The sequence below is a fragment of the Leptosomus discolor genome, chromosome 1 (genome assembly GCF_034619465.1).
Source record: "Leptosomus discolor isolate bLepDis1 chromosome 1, bLepDis1.hap2, whole genome shotgun sequence".
Lineage (NCBI taxonomy): Eukaryota > Metazoa > Chordata > Aves > Leptosomiformes > Leptosomidae > Leptosomus > Leptosomus discolor.
The window spans coordinates 1,836,061-1,857,322 of record NC_141391.1 but is presented as its reverse complement, the minus strand read 5'-3'; the positions used below and the strand labels follow the sequence as shown (position 1 = coordinate 1,857,322).

At 58.2% G+C, this 21,262-nt stretch overlaps 3 protein-coding genes across 6 annotated transcripts in view; 1 reads left to right on the top strand and 2 right to left on the bottom strand.

The window, feature by feature from the left end:
• LOC104349681 (putative mitochondrial transporter UCP3) overlaps nucleotides 1–1,158 on the top strand; it is a 1,539-nt gene extending 381 nt beyond the window's left edge. The window contains exons 2-5 of the mRNA XM_086481503.1: nucleotides 205–396; nucleotides 531–632; nucleotides 729–909; nucleotides 1,053–1,158. Of these exons, the coding sequence (XP_086337629.1) occupies nucleotides 205–396; nucleotides 531–632; nucleotides 729–909; nucleotides 1,053–1,158 (581 nt within the window). The remainder of the gene's footprint in view (nucleotides 1–204; nucleotides 397–530; nucleotides 633–728; nucleotides 910–1,052) is intronic.
• A 2,384-nt stretch (nucleotides 1,159–3,542) lies between these two features.
• Nucleotides 3,543–7,815, bottom strand: DNAJB13 (DnaJ heat shock protein family (Hsp40) member B13). 4 transcript variants are annotated; one of them, XM_086481605.1, is made up of 9 exons: nucleotides 7,748–7,815; nucleotides 7,415–7,518; nucleotides 6,937–7,098; nucleotides 6,281–6,438; nucleotides 4,908–5,021; nucleotides 4,370–4,483; nucleotides 4,203–4,279; nucleotides 4,010–4,012; nucleotides 3,543–3,707 (listed from the first exon to the last, which is right to left on the bottom strand). In XM_086481605.1, the coding sequence occupies exons 1-9, from the start codon at nucleotides 7,813–7,815 to the stop codon at nucleotides 3,554–3,556; spliced, it is 954 nt and encodes a 317-aa protein (XP_086337731.1). In that variant the 3' UTR covers nucleotides 3,543–3,553. The 4 variants fall into 4 exon arrangements, with proteins under 4 accessions (XP_086337731.1, XP_086337730.1, XP_086337734.1 ...); XM_086481604.1 differs by lacking the exon at nucleotides 4,010–4,012; XM_086481608.1 differs by lacking the exons at nucleotides 4,010–4,012; nucleotides 6,937–7,098.
• Nucleotides 7,816–8,136: 321 nt separating this feature from the next.
• PAAF1 (proteasomal ATPase associated factor 1) lies at nucleotides 8,137–21,007 on the bottom strand. The gene is made up of 12 exons (XM_086475618.1): nucleotides 20,961–21,007; nucleotides 20,840–20,880; nucleotides 19,985–20,088; nucleotides 19,291–19,380; nucleotides 15,463–15,561; nucleotides 14,619–14,769; nucleotides 12,363–12,557; nucleotides 11,718–11,809; nucleotides 10,439–10,554; nucleotides 9,759–9,841; nucleotides 9,288–9,370; nucleotides 8,137–8,405 (listed from the first exon to the last, which is right to left on the bottom strand). Exons 1-12 carry the CDS (start codon nucleotides 21,005–21,007, stop codon nucleotides 8,328–8,330), a joined length of 1,179 nt encoding a protein of 392 aa, XP_086331744.1. The 3' UTR covers nucleotides 8,137–8,327.
• Nucleotides 21,008–21,262: the final 255 nt, after the last annotated feature.

Here is a 21,262-nt window from a genome sequence, read left to right as displayed (position 1 = left end):
TCCCGGCTCACCCTCTCATGGCGGGGCACAGCCCACCCCGGGGTGAACACCCCACCCTGGGGAGCAGACACCCACCCCCACCCCAGGATGCACCCCAGGCCACTTGCCCCGGGATCCCCACAAGGCCAGGGGTCCCTGCAGGGCTGGGGAAGGGGGGTCCCCACAGGACTGGGGGGTCCCAGCACCTGCCCTCTCCAGGCACAGGACTGGCAGCACGGGTGCTGGCGGGCTGCACCACGGGGGCGGTGGCAGTGACGTGCGCCCAGCCCACCGACGTGGTCAAGGTACGGTTCCAGGCCAACGGGGCGCTGCCGGACGGCGCCCGCCGGTACAGCGGCACCGTGGACGCTTACCGCACCATCGCCAGGGAGGAGGGCGTCCGCGGGCTCTGGAGAGGTAGGGCGGGACAGGGATGGATGGGACAAGGATGGGGACAGGGGACAGCAGGGCCGGAGCACCCACGCAGGGTGCTTCAGGAGGGGACGTGAGCGCCACCCCCACCCCCCCAACGCCACCCCGCTCCTGCCCAGGGACGCTGCCCAACATCACCCGCAACGCCATCGTCAACTGCGGGGAGCTCGTCACCTACGACCTCATCAAGGACGCGCTGCTGCAGGCGCAGCTGATGACAGGTGAGGGTGGTGTAGGGCGGGGATGGGGGGAGGGAAGATGCGTCCAGGCATCGTCCCTGTCCCGACGAACCTCAACCCTCGGCTCTGCCCCCGCAGACAACGTCCCCTGTCACTTCGTGGCCGCCTTCGGGGCCGGCTTCTGCGCCACGGTGGTGGCGTCGCCAGTGGATGTGGTGAAGACGCGGTACATGAACGCCAGCCCCGGGCAGTACCGGAACGTGCTCAGCTGCCTCCTGGGCTTGCTCATGCAGGACGGCCCCGCCGGCTTCTACAAGGGGTGAGTTTGGCCCAACGACACACACAGACACCGGCGTGTGGTTTACCCCAAACGCCCCAACCCCTCTGCTGCCACCGGGGCACCGGGCAGGGCTTTGGGGACCGCAGGGATGTCCCCCTCCAGCGCTGCTTTTCCCGGCGCAGGTTCGTCCCCTCCTTCCTGCGACTCGGCTCCTGGAACGTGGTGATGTTCCTCTCCTACGAGCAGCTGCAGCGCGCCGCGGTGCTGGCCTGGCCGGCCCGATCCTGACCTCCCCCCACACCCCGGCCCCTCTCGTCAGCGTTGGCGAGACACAAGAGTAAATTATATTAATTGACGAAGCAGCGAGGGAGCAGCGATGCCGCCCAGCCACCCCCCCAGCCTAGTGGGGACCCTCCCCCCCGGAGAGGGACTGACGAGGGAACGGAAAGGGGGAGAAATGACGCTGTTTGTTTGTGGAGGACCATGGGAGAACAGAGGTTTCCAGAGAGGAGTTTAGGAAGGAAGAAAAAAAGGTTTCTGGGTTTTGCAGCTGGGAAGAGCGTCACGTCCCAGCGGCGGCAGGAGCGAGGCAAGTGGTTGTGGGCAGGCGGGATGAGTCGAGGGCTGGGGGCTGGGGCGGTTCCTGTCATCCCTTACTGATGCTTCCAATAAACCACCCCTATGGGGTCTGATCACAGCCGGGCTTGGGGGTCCCTCGCCTGTTTTTTTTTGGGGGGGGTTAGGGTCATTCTTCCAGGGGTGCTGCTGGAAAAAGCAAACCAGGCTTTATCTCAAAGCTTCCCCAAGTGCCATGTGCTGTCAGGGAGCGGCTTTAGCAGAGCTGGGTTCTGTGATTAAGGGAAAAAAAAAACATCAAAACCGGGTGCGGGGGTTCACGGCCACATGTGCCACCTCCTCGTGCCAAGCACTGCCACCCCCCCTCCATGCGGGAGGCACCCCCAGCCCCAAAGAGGGCTCGTCTGCTCACGATGGGGTGTGCAGCCTTGATGCCATGGTGATGGCCCCACACAGTCCCCACCACCACTACTTCATGGGAGGGGGGGGGACGGGACCCTCGCTGATGTCTCCGGGTCTCGAACCCGGGTCCTCCCGATGCCCCTCCCGCCGCTGCCGGGTCTCGAACCAGGGTCCTCCCGAGGCCCCTCCCGCCGCTGCCGGGTCTCGAACCCGGGTCCTCCCGAGGCCCCTCCCGCCGCTGCCGGGTCTCGAACCCGGGTCCTCCCGAGGCCAGTTCCGCCGCTGCCGGGTCTCGAACCCGCGTCCTCCCGAGGCCCCTCCCGCCGCTGCCGGGTCTCGAACCCGCGTCCTCCCGAGGCCCCTCCCGCCGCTGCCGGGTCTCGAACCCGGGTCCTCCCGATGCCCCTCCCGCCGCTACCGGGTCTCGAACCCCGGTCTTCCCGGCCCGCGGCGCCGGAGCACCCCGCGCCCCCTCCCAGTCTGTCCCCGTTACGAGCCCCGCAGCAGCAGGCGAGACCCCCGGGGCTGTGCTGGGGCCCCCCATCCCCAGGCCCCCCCATCCTCTTCGCACCTGCCCCAGCCCTGAGGGGGGGGGGTTCAGGCAGGGGGTCCCCCCTTCCCCCAGCCCCTCCATGCAGTGGGGTCAACAACCACCCCCCAACCCCTGCAGTTAAGGGGACCCCAACCTCCGCCCTCGCACCTCCCCGGGGGGGCCGTGGCACCCACGGTGGGCAGCAGGGTCACCCTAGGGGCCCAGCCAGGGAGAGGAAGAGGAGGGGAGGCCGAAGCCGGCAGGCAGCTCCCTCTGTGCCTTCAGCTCGGTTTCACCGATGCCACAGCGGGGGGAGATGAAACTCAGATTTTTCTCCCATTCTGTCCCCAAAAAGGCTGCGGGGCGAAAAATGGGGTTTGCAGAGGCCACGTGGATGGAAAAGGGGGGCGACTGTCACCACAGCCAAGCGAGCCGGGGCCCGGAGCCCCTGAAACTCCGAGTGGTGCCTCTCCCAGACAGGACCAACACCCTGGCTTTTTGTCCCCTCCTGCCCCCAGTCCCTCCCTTGGGCTCTGGAAAGGGGGGGTGCAGGCCCCAGGGACCCCCCCGGGGACAGCTGCTGCTGCCCACGCCGGGCCCCAGAGCAGCGCCGTGGTGAACTGGGCTGAGCTGGTGCCCCGTCATCACACATTCCACCACGGCTCTGTATCTCTGGCCAGTTCCTGCCCTTGTTCCTCAGGATGTTGGTCACCTACAAGCAGCCAAAACAGAGCCCTGATGGCCACGGGCACTGGCCCTCTGAGCCCGGCGCAGCCATCGCCACCTTCCCGGTGCTGCCTCGCTCGCCGACACCGAAGGGGATGGCAGCTGCCAGACCCTGGGGGCTTTTTTCTTCCACCATGTTGGTCTTCCCCTCACCACAGTCACCCTCAACCCATGAGCCTCCCGAGCACGAGCTGGGAGGACTCCAGCCCCCCAAATCCGCCATCGCCCTCCCCATGGCCGGGGGGCCGCTGCTGTGGGGTGGCAGCTACAGAGCGGAGTCCGGAAAGCTCGAGGGAGCCGAGTCTCAGGGGAAAGAGCCTCAAGGGTGCCGTGGTTCGGGGGGATCCCGGGGTTTAGGGTCCCCAGCCTTTGGGACAACCTCTGCCCAGTCACAGCGCTGGCTCCAGAGCTTTATTGGGGGGAGGGGACCGGGAAGGGCGGCGTCCCCTAGGACAGGAGGGCGCTTCTCAAGAGCGTTTTCCTGTCCGGCGTGAGCTTCTTGGGAAAGCAGATGTTGAAATAGATGAGGAGGTCACCCTTGCGCCGGGGGTCCCGCAGCAGCGGCATCCCCTCCCCCGGCACCACTTTGCAGTACTTGGGGCTGCCAAAGGAAAGGAAGGGGCTGAGAGGAGGCGTGGGGTGATCCTGGACACGGGTGGGGGCGGCCAAGGCACCGAGCCCCGCTTCTGAGGGGGCTTCTTAGGGCAACTTTGCTCCTCCAGCTTCAGCCGGGGGGCTGTCCCTGCTCTTTGCCCCCCGTGGTCCCTGCAGGCTGTGCTGCCCAGCCCTCATCTCACTCCTGTCCTCCACTCCCGCCACACCATGCCCTCTGCCTGCCTCCACTGCCAGCAAGACAGCCCCCAACCAGAAAAGGTGGGAATTCTCCTCCTCCAGGAGCTGAACCTGCTGGAAAAGCTTCTGAAGCGCTCCAGTAACTCAGGGGTGCTGGGGAAGCTCTTGCCGAGGAGGAACAGGCCAAGCCTGGGGTTCCTCAGGGTCCTCCCAAGTGCCCGTTCACCTCCTTGGCCACCAAGCTCGGTGGAAAAGCCCCATCCGACCACCTGAGCCCACCAGCCCGTTGCCCCCCGGCACTTACTCCACGATGTCGTTGATGGGGATGTTCAGCAGCCTCCCGTCCAGCGTCCTCACCTCCACCGTGCAGCCGATCAGGGCCTGCGAGGGAGGGAGCGGGACCCGGAGCTACGCTGGCAGTCGCAGAGGGCAAGGGGAAGGTGGGCTCCGGCCCCTCGCTGGGCTCCTCACCTTTCCCAGGGGGATGGTGGCGACGTAAATGAGGTTGTCGCCGGCTCTTTTAAACCTCGGGTGGAGTTTCTCTTGGACAACAAAGGTGATGTCAGTTGGAATGATATTTGGGCCCTAAAAATCAAGGGGAAAAAGAAAAAATATACCTGGAAATGGGAACACAGATGATTTCACGCAGGGAAAGGCAACACCAATGCCTGCCCCGTTGTCACTGCTTTGAGCTGGCTACGGAGAAGGGAAAGGTTTTTTCTTCCTTTAAGGAAAAAAACGAGTCTTTGATAAAAATCTCCTGCTAAGCCAAGAGAAATCAGACTGGGTTTTGCGAGGGTGATGCCAGGCAGAAAAAACACCCCTTTCAATCATTTTTCTTTATCTTTCCTACGGAAAATCCAGGCAGGAAGGGCTCCTTCGAGCATTTCCAAGCACAACAACGCTGAATCGCTTCATTAGCCGCACTGTCCCCGGCAGCGGGAAACCTGCAGAGTGCGGAGTCGGCCTCAAGGAAACCCGGGCCAGAAGTTCAGGCCATGGCCGTTACCTGGTCTCCTTCCTTCTCAAAGGTGATCCTGGTGCCCTGCTTCCACCCCGGCTGCACGTCAATCGTTAGGATCTTGTCTCTGATGGTGCTCGTTTGCCCGTCTTCATTCATCACCTGGGGGGGGGGATGAGGGGGTTGGAAGAGCTTGGTCACTGAATGGGTTGGGTTGGAAGGGACATTTCCAGGCCATCTATTCCAGCCCCCCTGCAGGGAGCAGGGACACCTTCAGTTGGATCAGGGTGCTCAGAGCCCCGTCCAGCCTGACCTTGGATGTTCCCAGGGATGGGGCTTCCACCACCTCTCGGGGCAGCCGGTGCCAGTGTTCCACCAGCCACATTGTGAAAAATTTCTTCTTATATCTAGTCTGAATTTACCCCCTTAGTTTGAAACCGTTACCCTCGTCCCATCACTACCCTCCCTGACCAAGAGTCCCTCCCCACCTCTCCTGCAGCCCCTTTCAGCACTGGAAGCCGCTCTAAGGTCTCCCCGGAGCCTTCTCTCCTCCAGGCTGAACACCCCCAACTCTCAGCCTGTCCTCACAGGGAGCTGCTCCAGCCCCTCAGCATCTTCGTGGCCTCCTCTGGACCCGCTCCAGCAGCTCCGTGTCTGTCTTGTGCTGGTGCCCCCAGAGCTGGACGCAGCCCTGCAGGGGGGTCTCACCAGAGCGGAGCAGAGGGGCAGAATCCCCTCCCTCGCCCTGCTGGCCACGCTGCTCTGGGTGCAGCCCAGGAGGCCGTTGGCTTTCTGGGCTGCCAGCGCCCGTTGCTGCCTCATGTCCAGCTTTTCACCCACCAGCACCCCCAGCTCCTCCACAGGGCTGTCGTCCCCGCAAGGGACAACACAGGGGGGCGATCCATGACCCCGAGGTGCCCAAAAAGAGGGTTACGCCTGCTCCGCTCGAGCAGCTGCTCGTGTTCCACAGCAAAGCGGCTGCGGGTACCAACGGGATCAGCCCGAGGAGCAGCAGCTCAGGGCTGCGACGAGGAGACTGGGACAGCGAGAGGGGGGGATGCAGGTCCCTGAGAGCGCAAAGGAGACACAGCCCAGCGTGAAAGCGAGCTCGTGGGCGCCCAGGCAACGCCGTGCTCCTTCCCCACCCCGCCTCCAAAACCAGCCCTTCCTTCCCGCCGGCTTTCGCATCACCCCTCGTGCCGAATTCCCTTTGCTGAGCCAGGAGGCGAGGGAAGCGGTTCGGATCCTGCCGGCGTTTCGGCGGGGGTTGGTTCAGATCCCTCCCTGCGGCGCCGTGGCCTGCCGAGACCCCCAAGCGGGACCAGCCCTAAAGCCTCCGGCTCTGCTGCCGAAATACCGAGGGAGGATTTCCCCCCCCTCCTGCCGAGTACACCCTCCCAGTTCACCCCCACCGCCCCTACCCTGCGGGAGATCTTAATCTTCTTGGTGCAGCCGTAGAACAGGTCTTCAAGGGAGAGGTACAGATCCCGCACGATGGGGGGGTCTTGCTTCATCGCTCCTCGTCCTCGCAGCCCTCCGAAGGGCAGGACCAACTCCGAGCCGTCCTCGGCAAAGAACTCTGCGTGAGCAAGCAGAGGGGGGGGTCACCGCACGCAGTTGAGGTTGGGGGGGGATCTCCTGGGGTCTCCTTATTGTGGAAGCTGCAGACTCTAAATATGCCACCCAGAAACCTCCCCTCTGCTTCTGCCTGGGCCCACCTTCCTCCTCCAGCTTCTGCCTGGGCCCACTTTCCTCCACCCGGGAGCGTTTTCGCCTTGCTCAGCCTCGCCAACCCGACCCTTCTTTTTAATGGAAATCCTCCAAGAAAAGGGTCGCAGCGGTAGCTGAGGAGGGCCGACAGCCTGAACGCGCGCCCCCAGGCTTCTCGCCCACCTGAGACTGGGGGGAAGTCAGGATCTGACCTCCAAGCACCAGGACCAGCAGCCCCAGAGGGGACCCAAGAGTAGCTGGGCAGGGCAACATCCCCGTAAAGCTTAAAGCTCCGAGCTGGCGGTGGCCACGGCACCCCAGCAGCCACAAGCAGGGCTGGGCCACCCCCCAGAGCCCCCCTACCTACCTGCAAAGGGGTTGTCTCCGCCAAAGAACTCCCTGAAGACTTTGTCAGGGTTGTTGTGAAACACGTAGCCGACTGTCCAGGGGTTCTCGCCACCAAACTCCAAGGGGATGCCGCCTTTGAGCCCCTCTTCTCCAAACTTGTCGTAGATGCCTTTCTTCATGGCTTAGGGAACAAGGAGGAGTTGGGGATGGCCATGCTCTCCCGCGCTGGGGGAGAACCTGAGATCCGGGCTTTGGTAGGATGGAGGTTCCTCGCCACCTTGGGAACAGCACTAGGTGGGATGGAAGCAGGAGCATACGCCAGCTCTCAACCTGGCTGTGGGTCGCAGGTGATGCCACCTCCCTGGCCACGCCAGCGACCGGCAGGGGAAGGTGGTTCAGACCTCAGCAAGCCTCTGGCCACCTCAGAGATGCTTCACCCCTTGTCCAGCCCCCTCCTACCCCTAAACTCCGTGGAAGAAAACCATCTCCCCACTTACGGTCGCTGAGCACATCGTAAGCCTCCGCCAGCTGCCTGAACCTCTTCTGCGCCCAGGGCTCCCGGCATTTTAAAGGATGGTTCTTCAAGGCCAGTCTCCGATAGCTACGAAGGGAAAAGAAGGGGAGAGCCCAGCCTCGCAGCGCCAGGAATCCCCCACCCCAGGCTGCTCCCCCCCAGGCCCTTTCCCCACCTCGGGCCCCCGCTGTGGAGGAGGGAGGGAGCGGGGAAGGAGGCAAAGGGCAGCCGCGGCCAAGCCCCACCAGCACCGTCCGCACCCCTAGGCCGCCCCCCAACCCCGGGGCTTCCCCCCCGCAAGGCCAAAGCCCCTCACGCCGCCTTGATGTCGGCGCCGGTGGCGCCGCGGCCCAGCTCCAGCACCGCGTAGTAGTCCCCCTCCATGGCTGCCCCGTTGCTACGGACGCCGGGGGCGGAGGTGGAAGCACTTCCGGTCCCAGCCGCCCGAGGCACGCTGGGAGCTGTAGTTCGCCCCGCGCGCTTACACACTGCGGCCTCCTCCATCTCAGGGGGGTTTTATTCTTTTTACAAATAAGTTTGCTTGGAAAATTTATTTTGCACAGAGGCGGCCTCAAAGCCGTTGTTTTGTTCCACGCCGCCCCGTCGCCTTCACCCCTCCCCGCCCCCAATTTATTTTTATTTTTTCCTCCCCGAAACAGCAGTTTTCCAGCAGTGAGGGAGAGAAAAAAGAGTTACAACACAAGATCCTCTCTCATAATTTTTAGTTCTTCGAGACGTTAAAGTTGTGTCGCAGCAAGAAACATCACACGTCACCAGAAACCTCCGTACAGAGCCCCGCTGTCACCACCGGGCCCCGCTCCGACCCGCCGTACAGGGAAATAAGCTTGGAAGAGCGACTTTGACACCTCTCTCCGCTCTTTGGCCAGTCCAAAAACTTAAATGTCAGAAAGCTGGTATCTCCTCACTATCCCGTCTCTGCAGCACGTGTAAATTTGCTTTTCCCAAGAAGCTACCTGAAAAAGAAGGGAGACAAAATAAAAAAAATGTTATTTAAGCACGGTATTTCCCAAGCGACAGTTCAAAGTAGAATTCTCAAGAGATCGGCTTTTCTTTTGGGAAGAGGAGGAGAGCATCTCCTGAAACAGCACTAGCAGGTTTTAAAGGACAGCTCAACATTTCACCAGGAGCTCAGGCAGCAGGGAAGTGCTCACACAAGAGTTCCTCTGTTCGATCCGAAAGGGAAAAAAAAAAAACCCACGACTTTTTCCACACTTTTCTCGTGTTTTGCTCACGTCAACGAGTCGTGCAGGTCAAATCTCAGCCTCTGCGCGAGGCTGAGTGTTAATCTCGAGGGGGTGTGTTGGCTAAGAGAGGGAGAACTGCGCCATGGAGCTGGAATGGGTTAAAAACAACAGCTCGTTCCCACCAGCACCACCAGGCTGGGAACCCAGGCCACCCTCCCCGGCCTGCGCAAGCACCGCAGGACGCCTGGAAACACAACCCGCCCCATTTTCTGGTCTCAAGCCACCGCAGGGACAGGTCAGGCAGTGCTGCACAGCCGGCGGCTGCTTGTACCCCGATGATCCTCCCGGCACAATTAATTCCCACTTTACAGAAACACAGTTCAGCCAGAGCTACTCCCAGCAGCAAAGCTACTCCACCGCTTCGCTCCTGCTCCCGCACGATGGAGGTGACGTCACCATATCCCACAGAAGATTTGTTTATGCAAACTATTAAAATGTTCAGCTAGGGGGGAAAAAAAAAAGCTTAAAGTCAACTGTGTGAAGGATCCCGTTGTGTGGGCTGCCCAATCCCGAGATAAAGGCAGCTGCCTGCTACTTGGCGTCCCCCTTTCCCTGCACCCTTTATCTCGGGCAACCCGCTGCACTCCCTACCTTGTACACGGGGTCGCAGTCAGCTTCTGTGAGGTCGAGGACATAGTCGAGGTCTTGCTGAAGGATAAAGCAGGTTCCGTCACCTACACGAGCAGAAGAGATACCAAGCAAGGAAGAAACATCAGGCAATGAGTGAAATAATCACAAACAGCACTAACAGGCCCACCAGAGACACGGTACGGAGCCCCCAGGAAGAGGGAAAAGTGCTGGGAGGATGTCAGAGGGACAGGAAAAGGCTCTAACCATCGAGAGGGAACTTAAGAGGCCCTGTTGGAGGAAGACAGAGGGGGGAAAAAAGAAAATCAGAAGGCAAAAAGCAACTGTGTGGTATCGCTCCTACTACATCCCCCTTTTGGCCTCGGCCCCTGCCCAGCCAGCACTTGTACGCAAGAGGGCAACGCCCCAAACCCCACAAAAACTCCTCAATTCGGTTACACAATTTCTACTGGCACAACACAGCACTTGAGTTACCTTGGCTGGCAACAAACCCGTCTCTGTAGGGGAGCAGCGAAAGCACGGGCGCTCCTGACCTGTGGATGACCTGGATGGGAGCGCTAGAAAATGGAATGGGAACAAGGGGTGAGTATTATGGTCTGGAGCCAAGGGCCCATTCCAACATGCGAACACTGAAGGAGGAATGCACCACCCGGCTGCCCCCCAGCTCAAAACTTGCCTTTGACACCAGTGAAAACCCATTTAGAGCAGCCCTTGCCCTCAGTGACAGTTCCAGTCCTGCGCTGGAACGAGGATCAGGGTAGAGCAAGATCTCACCAAGACGCTTCAGTCTTATGGGTGAAGGAGGGCGTCATTTTTCTCTACATAGTTTAAAAAAGAACAAATCTCAGAGGTAAGGCTACGCCAAGAGCACCCCCGGCCACACATCAAGACTGAAAAGCTTTCAAGTCGCTTCAGGAATCTGCACAGAGTCTATTGTCTTTCCAGAGAACATCCCATTAGATCACCAACCTTAGCAAAAGGACCCTCCCCAGCTCTCTCAAAGGCTGCAAGGGGCTCAGAAGCTCACGGTGCCACGGCCTGGGCTGCAGCCACCCTTCAGAGGGGGCACTGTCTGCAAACGCCCTCACCCTGCTTCTCTTTTCCCAGCCCAAAACCCAGCGGTCCTTCAAATACCTGCAGCCCCAGGCGCTTACTTTGTGTTTCTCACGTCCAGCTGATAGATGTTCCCATCCTGAGTCCCTGCGAGGATGTAGGTGCTTGAGAGGAATGTGCAGCAGTTGAAGGCGTCAGACCCGACAAAGAGGAACACCTGGGAATACAGGAAAAATGCAAGTGTTAGACACCCACAGGTGAGGACACGGGACACCCAGGAGCTGGAAGCAATCATTTAGTCAGAAGTCGGCACACAGTCGCCTCCACGAGTCACGGCACAAAGCGGCAAACCCCAGAGCTGGGTTAATAACCCCTCAGCTCCGCTCCAAAACACGGGGGGAGAGAACCCTCCAGCATCGGTTTCACCAAGTCTTTGCAGAGACAGAGCCATCAGGCAAAGCTCCCGGGTTTCCTTCGGAGAAAGGAGGTGGTACGGTGACAGGCGAGCCGACGCTGAGCTCAGGCCGATCTTCAGGCACCCGCGGAGCAGCGGGACCACGGCAGGCTGGCCAGGCCCGCTCCTTCCTCCCAGAGCAGTCATCGTCACAGAAGCAGCGAGCTTCTTCCAGGTGGGTCCTCACCATCACACCGGCCAGCCTTGGGGAGCATAGCTGTTCCCCCCCAAATTCTACCGGCCACCCACACCACAAGCAGTTCCGTCACCAGGAGCTCCTGCCCCGCTGCCCAGGGTGGGCCTGACAAGACCTTCAGTACCGGCGATCTCCCAGCGCCGCCGCCCTTTGCCAAGAGGAGGGAGATGGATCGGTGACCACCTGAGGTTCCCTCCACGTGCTACTGAAAACACCCGCCAGAATAAACAGCAATTTTACTCTTGGCTGGATGAGGCAGCCCACGGGTCCCACAGGACATCTACTGGTCACTCTTTAAACAGCCATCCCCACCCGTGGGTTAAATTAGTGAGAGATTCTTACTCCTCAACCCCCCACGTACAAATTTGACCAGCAGGAAGGAGAAAGCATCGCTCTGTGGCACCAGGTTTTAGTCTCTCCTCCACGGAACACGCATGCAGCGCAGGACCTCGGCCAAAGGCAGGCAGAGCAGCCCCCCCCGGCCTCCAGTCTGGTTCTGTCCCTTTCTGTGGGAGCTGGGTTAACGCCAACCAGTTTACCCAATCTAGGCGAGTTCTGACCTGCCTCAATTCCTCAGCCCAGGGCTCTGCACAGCCACGTGAACAGGAGCTTACAAAGCAAGAGGCTGCAGCAGCAGCCATGGAAGTGAAGGAGCCCCGGAGCTGATTTTACAGCAGCACCTCGGAGCGCCCTCCCAGGCAGGTACTTCTGAGAGTCTCGGACTCCTTACCGGCTGCCGGCTCTGCAGTCCCACTCCTTGAAGTTTCTTGTCTTCTCGAGCCAGCAGCAGGATTTTGCCTTCTGTCCCAACCTCACGTTCACCTGACAAAAGGACAATGGTTAATTCTGGCAGTGGCTACGGCAAGTCCTGACGGTACCAAAACCTGACAGGTTGGATCACGGTTCAAAGCTGCACCAGGGGAGGTTGAGACCGGACATTAGGAAGCATTTCTTCACTGAAAGGGTGGTCAAACGCTGGAACAGGCTTCCTAGAGAGGTGGGCGATGCCCCAAGCCTGTCAGTGTTTGGATAATGCCCTTAGTAACACGCTTAACTTTTGGCCAGGCTGTTGGACTAGAGTCACAGGTCCCTTCCAACCGAAACGGTCTGTTCTCCCCCTGCTGAGCTCCTAACAGCATTCCTCCAGACCCCAAGACGTCAGATGCAGCAAGGCAGGGCAGTAATCAGACCCCCCCCAGTCTTAAACTGCTGGATAAGGCTCAATTCCTCCGCAGGCCGGGAGCGCTCTGTTCTGGTGACGCAAGCGGTCGTACACGGGCACAGAGCAGCAAGCCACGCACTCAGGGTTACTGTCACAAACCTAAGCAGTTTGGGACAGGGGAAAGAAGATGGATTTTAAGAGAGAGATTCTTACTAGGAGCTTTTTCAGGCGTGCCCAGGTTCAGCGAGTTGTCGGCAGCGCCCACGGCGATGCCGTTGACGGGAGAGCCGCAGTCAGCGACGACGCCCAGACAGGCGGATTTCCCGCAGTCCCAGAGACGGGCGGTGCCGTCTCTAGAGCAGGAAAGGACATTCCTTCCCCGATCCACCACGGCAGTGTCCAAAATACCTGCATCAGAGCAAAGGCTGCGTTGGGGCAGGCAGCGGGGAAGGCAGGCGGGCAGGCGAAGCGAACTCCACCCCAAAGTGCCACCAGTGACCAGCCCAGCCGTGCAGGGCACAACAGCATCTAGAAGGAGGGGTACGTGGAAGGCACCAGGCAAACCCTACAGAGCAGGAGCCACCCCCTGGCACAAAGGTAAGATATTGCCAATAAAGCGATCGGCTCAGTCTGAGGTGTTGCCAATAGAGCAGCTGCTGCTGAGTGCCCACCTCCAAAATGAACCTCTAAGCTGGGCAGAAAACAGTTGGGCCCAGCAGCCTTAAAACAGAGCCAAGTCCAGCTCTGGATAATCCCAAAAGGTGCGTGGGGCAAGCAGCATCCACACTATCCAGCTACAGCAACACCAAAAGAGCAGCGTTTGCAGGTGCCAGCATCCCCAAACTGCTTCATTTCACTGTGGGATGTCGAGTCTAGAGCTGCAAAGTGAGGCAGCGGTTTTTTTTGGAAGGGAACAGTCAGATGGTTGGAAGATTTAATTGATGCTTTCCCTACAGAAGCAGTCATTAAACATGACAAGCTCAAACGACAGGACAAGCCAAGCGAGCAGGCTGTGGCAGTGTGGGCTGGAGTTACGAGCAGTGAATAAAGTCAACCTCAGAGGCACCAGGAGACAGCCAGCGCTGTTCTGGCCAAAGCCCTGTCACCCCACCCGCCACCTTTTGTTTACAGGCCATTTGCAGCAAAGTATTTTGGATCCACACAAACAGATCACACGAGAACGATACCGGTTTCAACGCGAGACAAGCTTTCGAGTCAAGTTTTGGGCAGCCAGCCACACGGTTTAACAACCCTTCCCTTAAAGCCTTGCACTTGGTGAGACCGGGAGAACCGAGAGCCTGCACGGAGCAGCGAGGTGCTCAGGGAGCAGATAATTTGGGGCAGGGTTTTGGGCATCTGATGCCACATCTACAGCTTGGACTTGCTCACGATCCCCCAAGCGTTCAGGCTGGCATCCCTTAGGAAGCAGCCACCTGCCATGACAAGGCAGCACCACCCGCCACGGTGCTCTGGGAGTAAAAAAAGGAGCCTGCTTACGGATAAACCCACACTGCTGCTGGGCAAAGGGGTCCTGGAAAACAAATCTTCTTTCCAGAGATTAACAAAGGCTCTGTCCAGAAATGGCTTTGACTGCAGCTCTCAGGAGCTGCTCTCTGGGAAGCTCATTTTCCACCCCTTGCAGTTCTCCTTCTAGGACTGAGAATGAATTGGAGGAGTTTGTAGCGTAGACCCTGAACACAAGGAGCGGCACTGAACTCACCACGTAAGGCGGCCAGCGCATCCTCTATGTGAGGACACAAGGAGGGGGAAGAATTTACTCTCATTTTCAGCAGCAAGGCCATCAGCAGGGGCAGAGCGGAATATCTGCCCTCAGGAGAAGGGTGAACAAGCTTATTCCAGCCCTTCTTAAGAAATAATCACTTAAGTATCCTTGCAGCTGCTCTTCTTCTGCTTCACTCCCAACAGCACGCCTCCTCAAGGCAGGTAACGGCCTGCTGGAGTTCTGCAAGTCCACAACAAACTGCTGTATGCTTTTTGGGGCAGGAGAGGGGGGAAAATAAAGAAGGAAGAGGCTCTGTGGCAGCTGAAGGTGAGCAGGATGATCTGGGTGCACTTGCAGTGAAGGCAGCAAGGCTACCGAACGCAGGTGGGAGCTCTGGAGAGCCGAGACTGCCCTGGAGGAGCAGAAGGCCCTCTGCCTCCAACTCTGGCACTGGCAACAGGCTCATGGACTGCACCCTCTCCCTTTTTATCTTAATCAATGAAGAAAATGCAGGTTGGTGAAAGATAACAGTTTCACCTGCCTAATCCAGCAACTACTGATCTTTTTCTTTAAGTTCTGGGAGCCCAAAAACCTCTGGACATCACAAAAACCTCCGGACATCGAACCCAAATGCACAGCACAAAGCGCAGCAGGCTGGCGACTGGACACGAGCCCTGGGGCCCAAGGCAATTTTTTTTTTTTACACACAGCAGATGGAGCATTTTGAAAGGCTGAGTACTCTGTACCTCCTTTGTGACCTTTAAACGTTACTACGCAGCTGGCATCTTCTGCTGACCAGATCTTTAGCTGGGCATCCATTCCCCCACTCAGAACCACAAGGCCTGATGGGAAAAACCTGCAACAATTCACATCATACACATGGCCTTCCAACAGCCTCTGGAAAAACAAAGAGCTCCGTGCTAGTTCCATTGTTATCAACCTCACGCCGAGCGATTTTTGAGCTATGACACTGGAAAACCTGGCATTCCCACGTGGGCAGAGGATTAAGCTCTAGGTTTGTGTTTCTGGAAGGGACTCACCTCAATTCAAGGCAGCAGGTACACTTTGGGCCTCCCTCTACCATTTGAGTAGCTACTCACACAGCAAAGGATACCACATTTCCTTCTAACAGCAGGTTAAATGTCTTTATCCTCTGCCAAACAAGCAGCTGACAGGTCAGGCTCCCCAAGAAACCCCTTCACTGGGGAGGCAGCTAGTGAGGATGTGGTTAACCCGTCACGAGCAGGAGTCTTTCTTCCTCACCTCCTCTCTACTGCAGAAGAAACTCGGTGCTTGTGGCACGCAGGTTAGGAGCCATCAGTCACCCCCTGCACTCTAAGCTGTCACTCCTCATTACCCCTTCCCGCTTTCACCCCGGGACGCCTCTCCGGATTGCTGAGCGTCATTCCCCTCGGCAGAACTCAGGCTTTCCAACTGAAAATCTCCCGAGATGTCAAATTTCAATTAGCTTTTCAATCAAAAGCCAGATTCTCTAGCCCACAGCGTGTGGCCAGCCTGACCCAAGTCACGGTCGAACCACCTCAGTAACGCCACGAGCAGCACACAACACCAAAGCCAGGAGGCTCTTACTCGTATTTCTCCATTTGCAGCCTGCCAGATTTTCATGGTCCCGTCCGTGCTGGTAGACACGCCAAGCCCTCCACCACTGGAAATATCAAGACAGGTAACCTGCAGGAGGGTAAAACCACCGAGCATTAGCTTTATGAGACCCTGGAAGTAAGTATTTCTGCTCAAGAGCCTAACTCTGGGCTGGGGAAGACCTGCTCAGCGCATCACTCTGTGCTATCATCTCCCCAAGACAAGCTGCTGGACTCATTTAAAACACCCAAAAGAGCTTCCACACTCCTAGCTAAACAGTTTTAGCCTGCTAATATCCTAACATCTGAGCAAGGACTTCACAGGACTTTCTCACCTCACCCTCTCAATATGAGATATTAATTAACCCCTTAAGAAATCAAAAAACAAGTGGATCTTGAAAAGCAGGCTTTTTCTAGAGGACAAAGGCAGCATAAAAAGAAATTCTCCTCCGTTTATCAGTTCACACAGATTGCTGTGTTCCTCTTTCAAGAGCGAGCTGCTGATCTGGGCTGACCCAGAGCCGGGACTTAGATAAGTTGGGTGACTGGAACTGGGCACAAAGCACCTCGGATTTCTTGTAATTGCCACCAAATCTGAGAGAGAAGTGGTTATTCTCTGCCTGTGACTCTGCAGAGAGCTGCAAAGCAGGGTGGAAAAGAAATGCTGAGTCAGAAGCCTGCACAGACAACAATCTTATTTCGGGTTTACCCGAGGTGAAGCAGAAACCTGGATTTTTCCAGCAACTCCTATACACAGGTAAGAAATTGAGCCAAGCTGTTCCACGCTACCTCGAGATAACCGGCCAGCTTGAGAACCCCCTGACTCACAAGCCCACGAGACACTGTCTGAGGTATTTACGAAGCCAACAGCACCACCTCAATTTTCTGAAACGCTGACTCAAACCTAGCTCCTGATGCAGGCAGGCTAACCCCCCACCACCACCCCCCCAAGGTATTAACAGCTGCCTGCTTTGCATAAACACTGGGAGAGACGAATACTTCGGAAGAGAGCCGATGTTAAGCTTATATTCTTGGAAAAGGGCAGCTTTTCCCATCATGCCAGACATTACCACTGCCTTTTGGGAAAGGCAGATGCATTTCAGTTGTGGATAAATGCAGTTGGGTTACAGGATCGTTGTAGGTCCCTGAAATACTCTATAATAATTTAAGATAACGGGTATTCTAGCTTTGAGTGAAACAATTACACCTGCTAAGGGACAGAAGTATTTCCAATACAGATGGCAGCAACACTGAACAGGCTGAAAACACAACTACGTAGATTTTACGAGAACCAAGGCTGACACTAGTGTTGCATCCTGCAAAAAATCCCAATAAAACCAAGGAATAGCTGCCTTGTCTTGCAAGATTTGGATACTGGAGTCACGCTGCTCTCCACAAGCTTCCTAATAATGGCATTTGCACCCTGTGGGTTACAAGAAAATATTACAAGAAAACACCACAGTGGTAAAATCCACGGAGAGAAAGGCAGATCCACCAGGAGAAACACAGACCACAGTCCTGTGGCCATCCCAACCCCTCACCACCAGGCCAAAGCACACATTTCTGGTCCCAACTTGCACAGGCCGTCCGTGCACTTGCAGGTGCCAAGCACCTGGTGAGGTATGTAAGGGATGAAGAGGCTGCTCATCTTCATGCCAGGCTTCAGATTGCTTTTCTGAGCAAGTAACTGGCCTCCAACAAGACCAGGCTTTGTCTCTGTCCTCTTGCTCAGCCTCAGCGAGCAGCCAGCCTGGAGACAGTCAGGTTTAACACTACGTTCACGGGGAAACACAGAGAGACGAGTACACTGAGAGGCTCTGCCAAGAAGATGACAGCTAGAGGCCTGACCAAGTACTACACAAGAGACCTGCATCGATCTCCAGCTGTTCCCAGACATTCCCAGATGTTGAGGGGCACACTGTAGGGCGTTCTACTGCCGCACCTGCATCAGCCAGGGCTTGGGGGGACGTGATACGCCACACTTCAGTCCTAAGTTCTCCTGCCCAAGCAAGGGGCAGACCAAACTGCTCTCCCGAAAAGCTCCGACAGCTCAAATCACAGCTGATTTTAACAGGGTGCAGGATCAGTACTCAACCTCCACTTAAAAAAGAAAATTTAGGAATTTAAACAGGAATTAGAAGATTTAAGAGCATGAGCTAAGAGTTTAGTCGTTACAACAGCCATTAAGTACATTTACTGACGTATTGGTAACGTGAAAAACACAGCGGTAACACGAGTGGCATTTTACAGAGCCAACCAATCTGTGGCAATTTGCTCCCTAGTTAAGGAAAAAAAAAGCAGCCTGCGAAGGTGGTTCAAGCAGGAACAAAAAGCCTCACTGAGGTCTGACACAGCCCCAGATTTTCAGGAGGGGGATGTAAACAGCCAAGGCCAAGCACGAGTGCTCAGCACAAGGGGCAGCAGGTAAAAAAGGCCAACTGGAGCTTAGTCCACACCGGCTTTAAACTCATCTCCATGTTAACAGGTATTGCTTCAGCTGCTTCCCAGCAGAGAGACCCACAGCGCAGCTGTAACCCGTCACACCCACCCGACAGCAGACTAAACACTCACCCCTGCACTTCCATTTTGCGGTGCTTCGAACCTCGATACCATTTAGCACACGTTTAGCCCACAAAAAGGCAGCTGGGGACTCTCAGGCAGCACAAAGCTCTGAGAAGAGATTCACCTCTGTCTCCAGAGCTGCCTGGCTGCCAAGCTCTGTCTCTCAGCAGAGCCCCGCTTCCTCTGAAAACAGCTGCAGGGGTGTGGAATTGCCTTGATGTCACGGCACCTCGGTTTGTATCACTTCTGAGCTTTGTTAGCCGGGACCCCGGCTGTTCAGCACTTTCAGCTGGGTTTATCACAGCCATTTACTCAGTAAATCACGAGACAAGTGCACTAAAACCTCTCCAGCAGCCTTCAGGGGACTCCCTTTGGGGCAGCTGTACCTGCAGGCTACACACTCCCTAGCTTCTCCGATCATTTGCACGTAGTGTTCAGCAAAAGCACAAACTATATTCCAGCAAAGCCAAGTTACGCACTTCTTTTCAGCAAAGGAATGGAATTTCAGGTCAGAGTCAGCCTTTCTGTATCACTGTTCAGTGAGAAGCTGTACGTGTGGCACCCCCAGGTGGATGGGGGAGCAATAATAAAGAAGATTATTCAGCAAAACGAGCAGGGCTGCTTTTAAATAAGGGAGAAGTTCATGCAATGTTTTGTTTTGTGGGGGGTTTTTTTGTGTGTGTGTTTGGGTTTTTTGTTTGTTTGGGTTTTTGTTTGTTTGTTTTGTGTGGGGTTTTTTTTTTTTTTAAATGCAAGCTGGGCCTTTCTGGTCTTTGAATTCCCACCAGGTCAAGATGAGTTTATGCAACATTCAATTCCCAGCCCCACAAACAGAAATTCATACAGCAAATATCAACTTCATTCCATGGGAGCAAAGAGCCACTATAAACCAGGGATAGATTTGACTCAGAGATGAAGAGCTCAGAGCCCGGAAACTCTTATTTTTATCTTGGTTTTTGACACATGAATTCACACATCTTATTCCTTTACAGGGGGATCCGTCATAGGCCTGAAGCGAGGAGGAATTAGATCAATTGCAAGAAAACAGCATAAGAAGTTTAGAGACTATTTAGGGGGGGGTAAACTTAACCATAATCAAGTTTCCCCAGTTTCTATGGTCTGACCTGTTTCATTGCCTAGCTCACACACAAAATCACGCTGCAGACCACCCCTCCAAACCAGCATGCAAGTGTCAGAGACATCTTGGGAAAGTTCACAGTCACTTCCAGTTATTTCCCCACTCACTTCACCTACTTACACTTTTCTGATGAATTCTAGAAAAAGTTGTGTACGGGGCCAGGAACTTTGTGGACACATTTTCATGAGGACAAGAAATGAGAATGCTTTTCTAGAGGAGGGAAAAGAATTACAAGAGGTGTTAATCCTGCTGAAACACAGAGGCTGCCAAGGTAGAACTACGGTCTGGACCACGCTGTGGTCTCTGACAGCCTGAAGACTGACGGAAGGCGCAGCGTTGGGTTCAGCATCTTCTCAAGGTGCGGGCCCCAGGTGGCAAGGAACAGCTGCCACGGCCTGGCCAGCGCTGCCACGCAGCCCCAGCTCCACCACGGGATGCTACGGACCAGCTCCGCACAGGCGGGAGCCTCCGAGCCCCGCTCCCAGCCCCGGCCCCCGGGCGACTCCCCTGACCCCCCGCTCCCAGCCCCAGCCCCTCGGCGACTCCCCCGACCCCCCGCTCCCAGCCCCGGCCCCTCGGCGACTCTCCCGGCCCCCCGCTCCCAGCTCTGGCCCCTCGGCGATTCCCCCGGCCCCCCGCTCCCAGCTCTGGCCCCTCGGCGATTCCCCCGGCCCCCCGCTCCCAGCCCCGACCCCCGGGCGACTCCCCCGACCCCCCGCTCCCAGCCCCGACCCCCGGGCGACTCCCCCGACCCCCCGCTCCCAGCCCCGGCCCCCGGGCGACTCCCACGACCCCCCGCTCCCAGCCCCGGCACCTGGGTGACTTCCCCGACCACGAAGCCCTCGGACGCGGCGATGTCAGGGCCGCCCTCGGTGCGGAGCCCGCGGCGGGTCAGGCTGCCGTACAGGGTGGGCTTCCCTGCGGGGAGAGCGGCCATCAGCTCGGTCTCTCCTCAGGACACCCCACCCCCCCCCGCCAGCTTCCCCTAAACCACACGGCAGCCCCCCCAACCTCCCTCGCCCCCTCCCAAACCACACGGCACCCCCCCCCCCAAACCACACGGCAGCCCGCCCCCAAACGCCCTCCCCCCCCCCCAAACCACACGGCAGCCCGCCCCCAAACGCCCTCCCCCCCCTCCCAAACCACACGGCAGCCCACCCCCAAACGCCCTCCCCCCCTCCCAAACCACACGGCAGCCCCCCCCAACCGCCCTCGCCCCCTCCCAAACCACACGGCAGCCCCCCCAACCGCCCTCGCCCCCTCCCAAACCATACGGCAGCCCCCCCAGCCTCCCTCGCCCCCTCCCAAACCACACGGCAGCCCCCCCAACCGCCCTCGCCCCCTCCTAAACCACACGGCAGCCCCCCCAACCGCCCTCGCCCCCTCCCAAACCACACGGCAGCCCCCCCCAACCTCCCTCGCCCCCTCCTAAACCACACGGCACCCCCCCCCCCCGCCCTCCCCCCCCCCCAAACCACACGGCAGCCCGCCCCCAAACGCCCTCCCCCCCCCCAAACCACACGGCAGCCCGCCCCCAAACGCCCTCGCCCCCTCCTAAACCACATGGCAGCCCCCCCCAACCGCCCTCGCCCCCTCCTAAACCACAGGGCCTCCCCGAACCCCCCAGCCCGCCTCCCTCTGAGGCCTCCCCAGGCCCCTCAGCACTCACCAGGGCTCCGGCAGCTCAGCCAGGCCTCACCCTCGTCTCTCCTGTGGAGAGAAAGAGCGGCGGTGAGCGCGGGGCAGGAGCAGCGGGCCGGGGACAGGGGGCCGGGGGGGACCGTGCCCACCTCAGCGCCTGGCTCCAGTCGCTCTGGATCCGCAGCGTGGCCGCCATCTTGCCGAGGCACCCGCACTCCCCTTCCGCCTCCTTCCTTCCCATCAGCCACCGCGGGGGCGAAAGCGGAAGGGGAAGGAGAAGGCGCCCTCCAATGAGCGAGCGCTCCCGCCACCGCGCCCCGCCCCGGCAGTTCCTGTCCCGACGCCAGTCTTAAAGGGGCCGCGCTGCGCTGCTGGGCTGGTAGGGGGGGGGGAGAGTTGGGCCCCACGGCGGTGGGGTGGGGGGCTGGGTACGGCATCGGGAGGGCATGGA

Coding starts and splice junctions, on each gene's coding strand:
- DNAJB13 (XM_086481605.1), bottom strand. CDS start 7,815: ATGGAGGGGGACTACTACGCGGTGCTGGAGCTGGGCCGCGGCGCCACC. Junction 7,519..7,747: donor GGCGCCGACATCAAGGCGGC/GTGAGGGGCTTT, acceptor TTCCCTTCGTAG/CTATCGGAGACTGGCCTTGA. Junction 5,022..6,280: donor AGATTAAGATCTCCCGCAGG/GTAGGGGCGGTG, acceptor CCCCCCCCCCAG/GTGATGAATGAAGACGGGCA.
- PAAF1 (XM_086475618.1), bottom strand. CDS start 21,007: ATGGCGGCCACGCTGCGGATCCAGAGCGACTGGAGCCAGGCGCTGAG. Junction 20,089..20,839: donor GCTGAGCTGCCGGAGCCCTG/GTGAGTGCTGAG, acceptor CTCTCCCCGCAG/GGAAGCCCACCCTGTACGGC. Junction 8,406..9,287: donor ACTGCGACCCCGTGTACAAG/GTAGGGAGTGCA, acceptor CTTCTTTTTCAG/GTAGCTTCTTGGGAAAAGCA.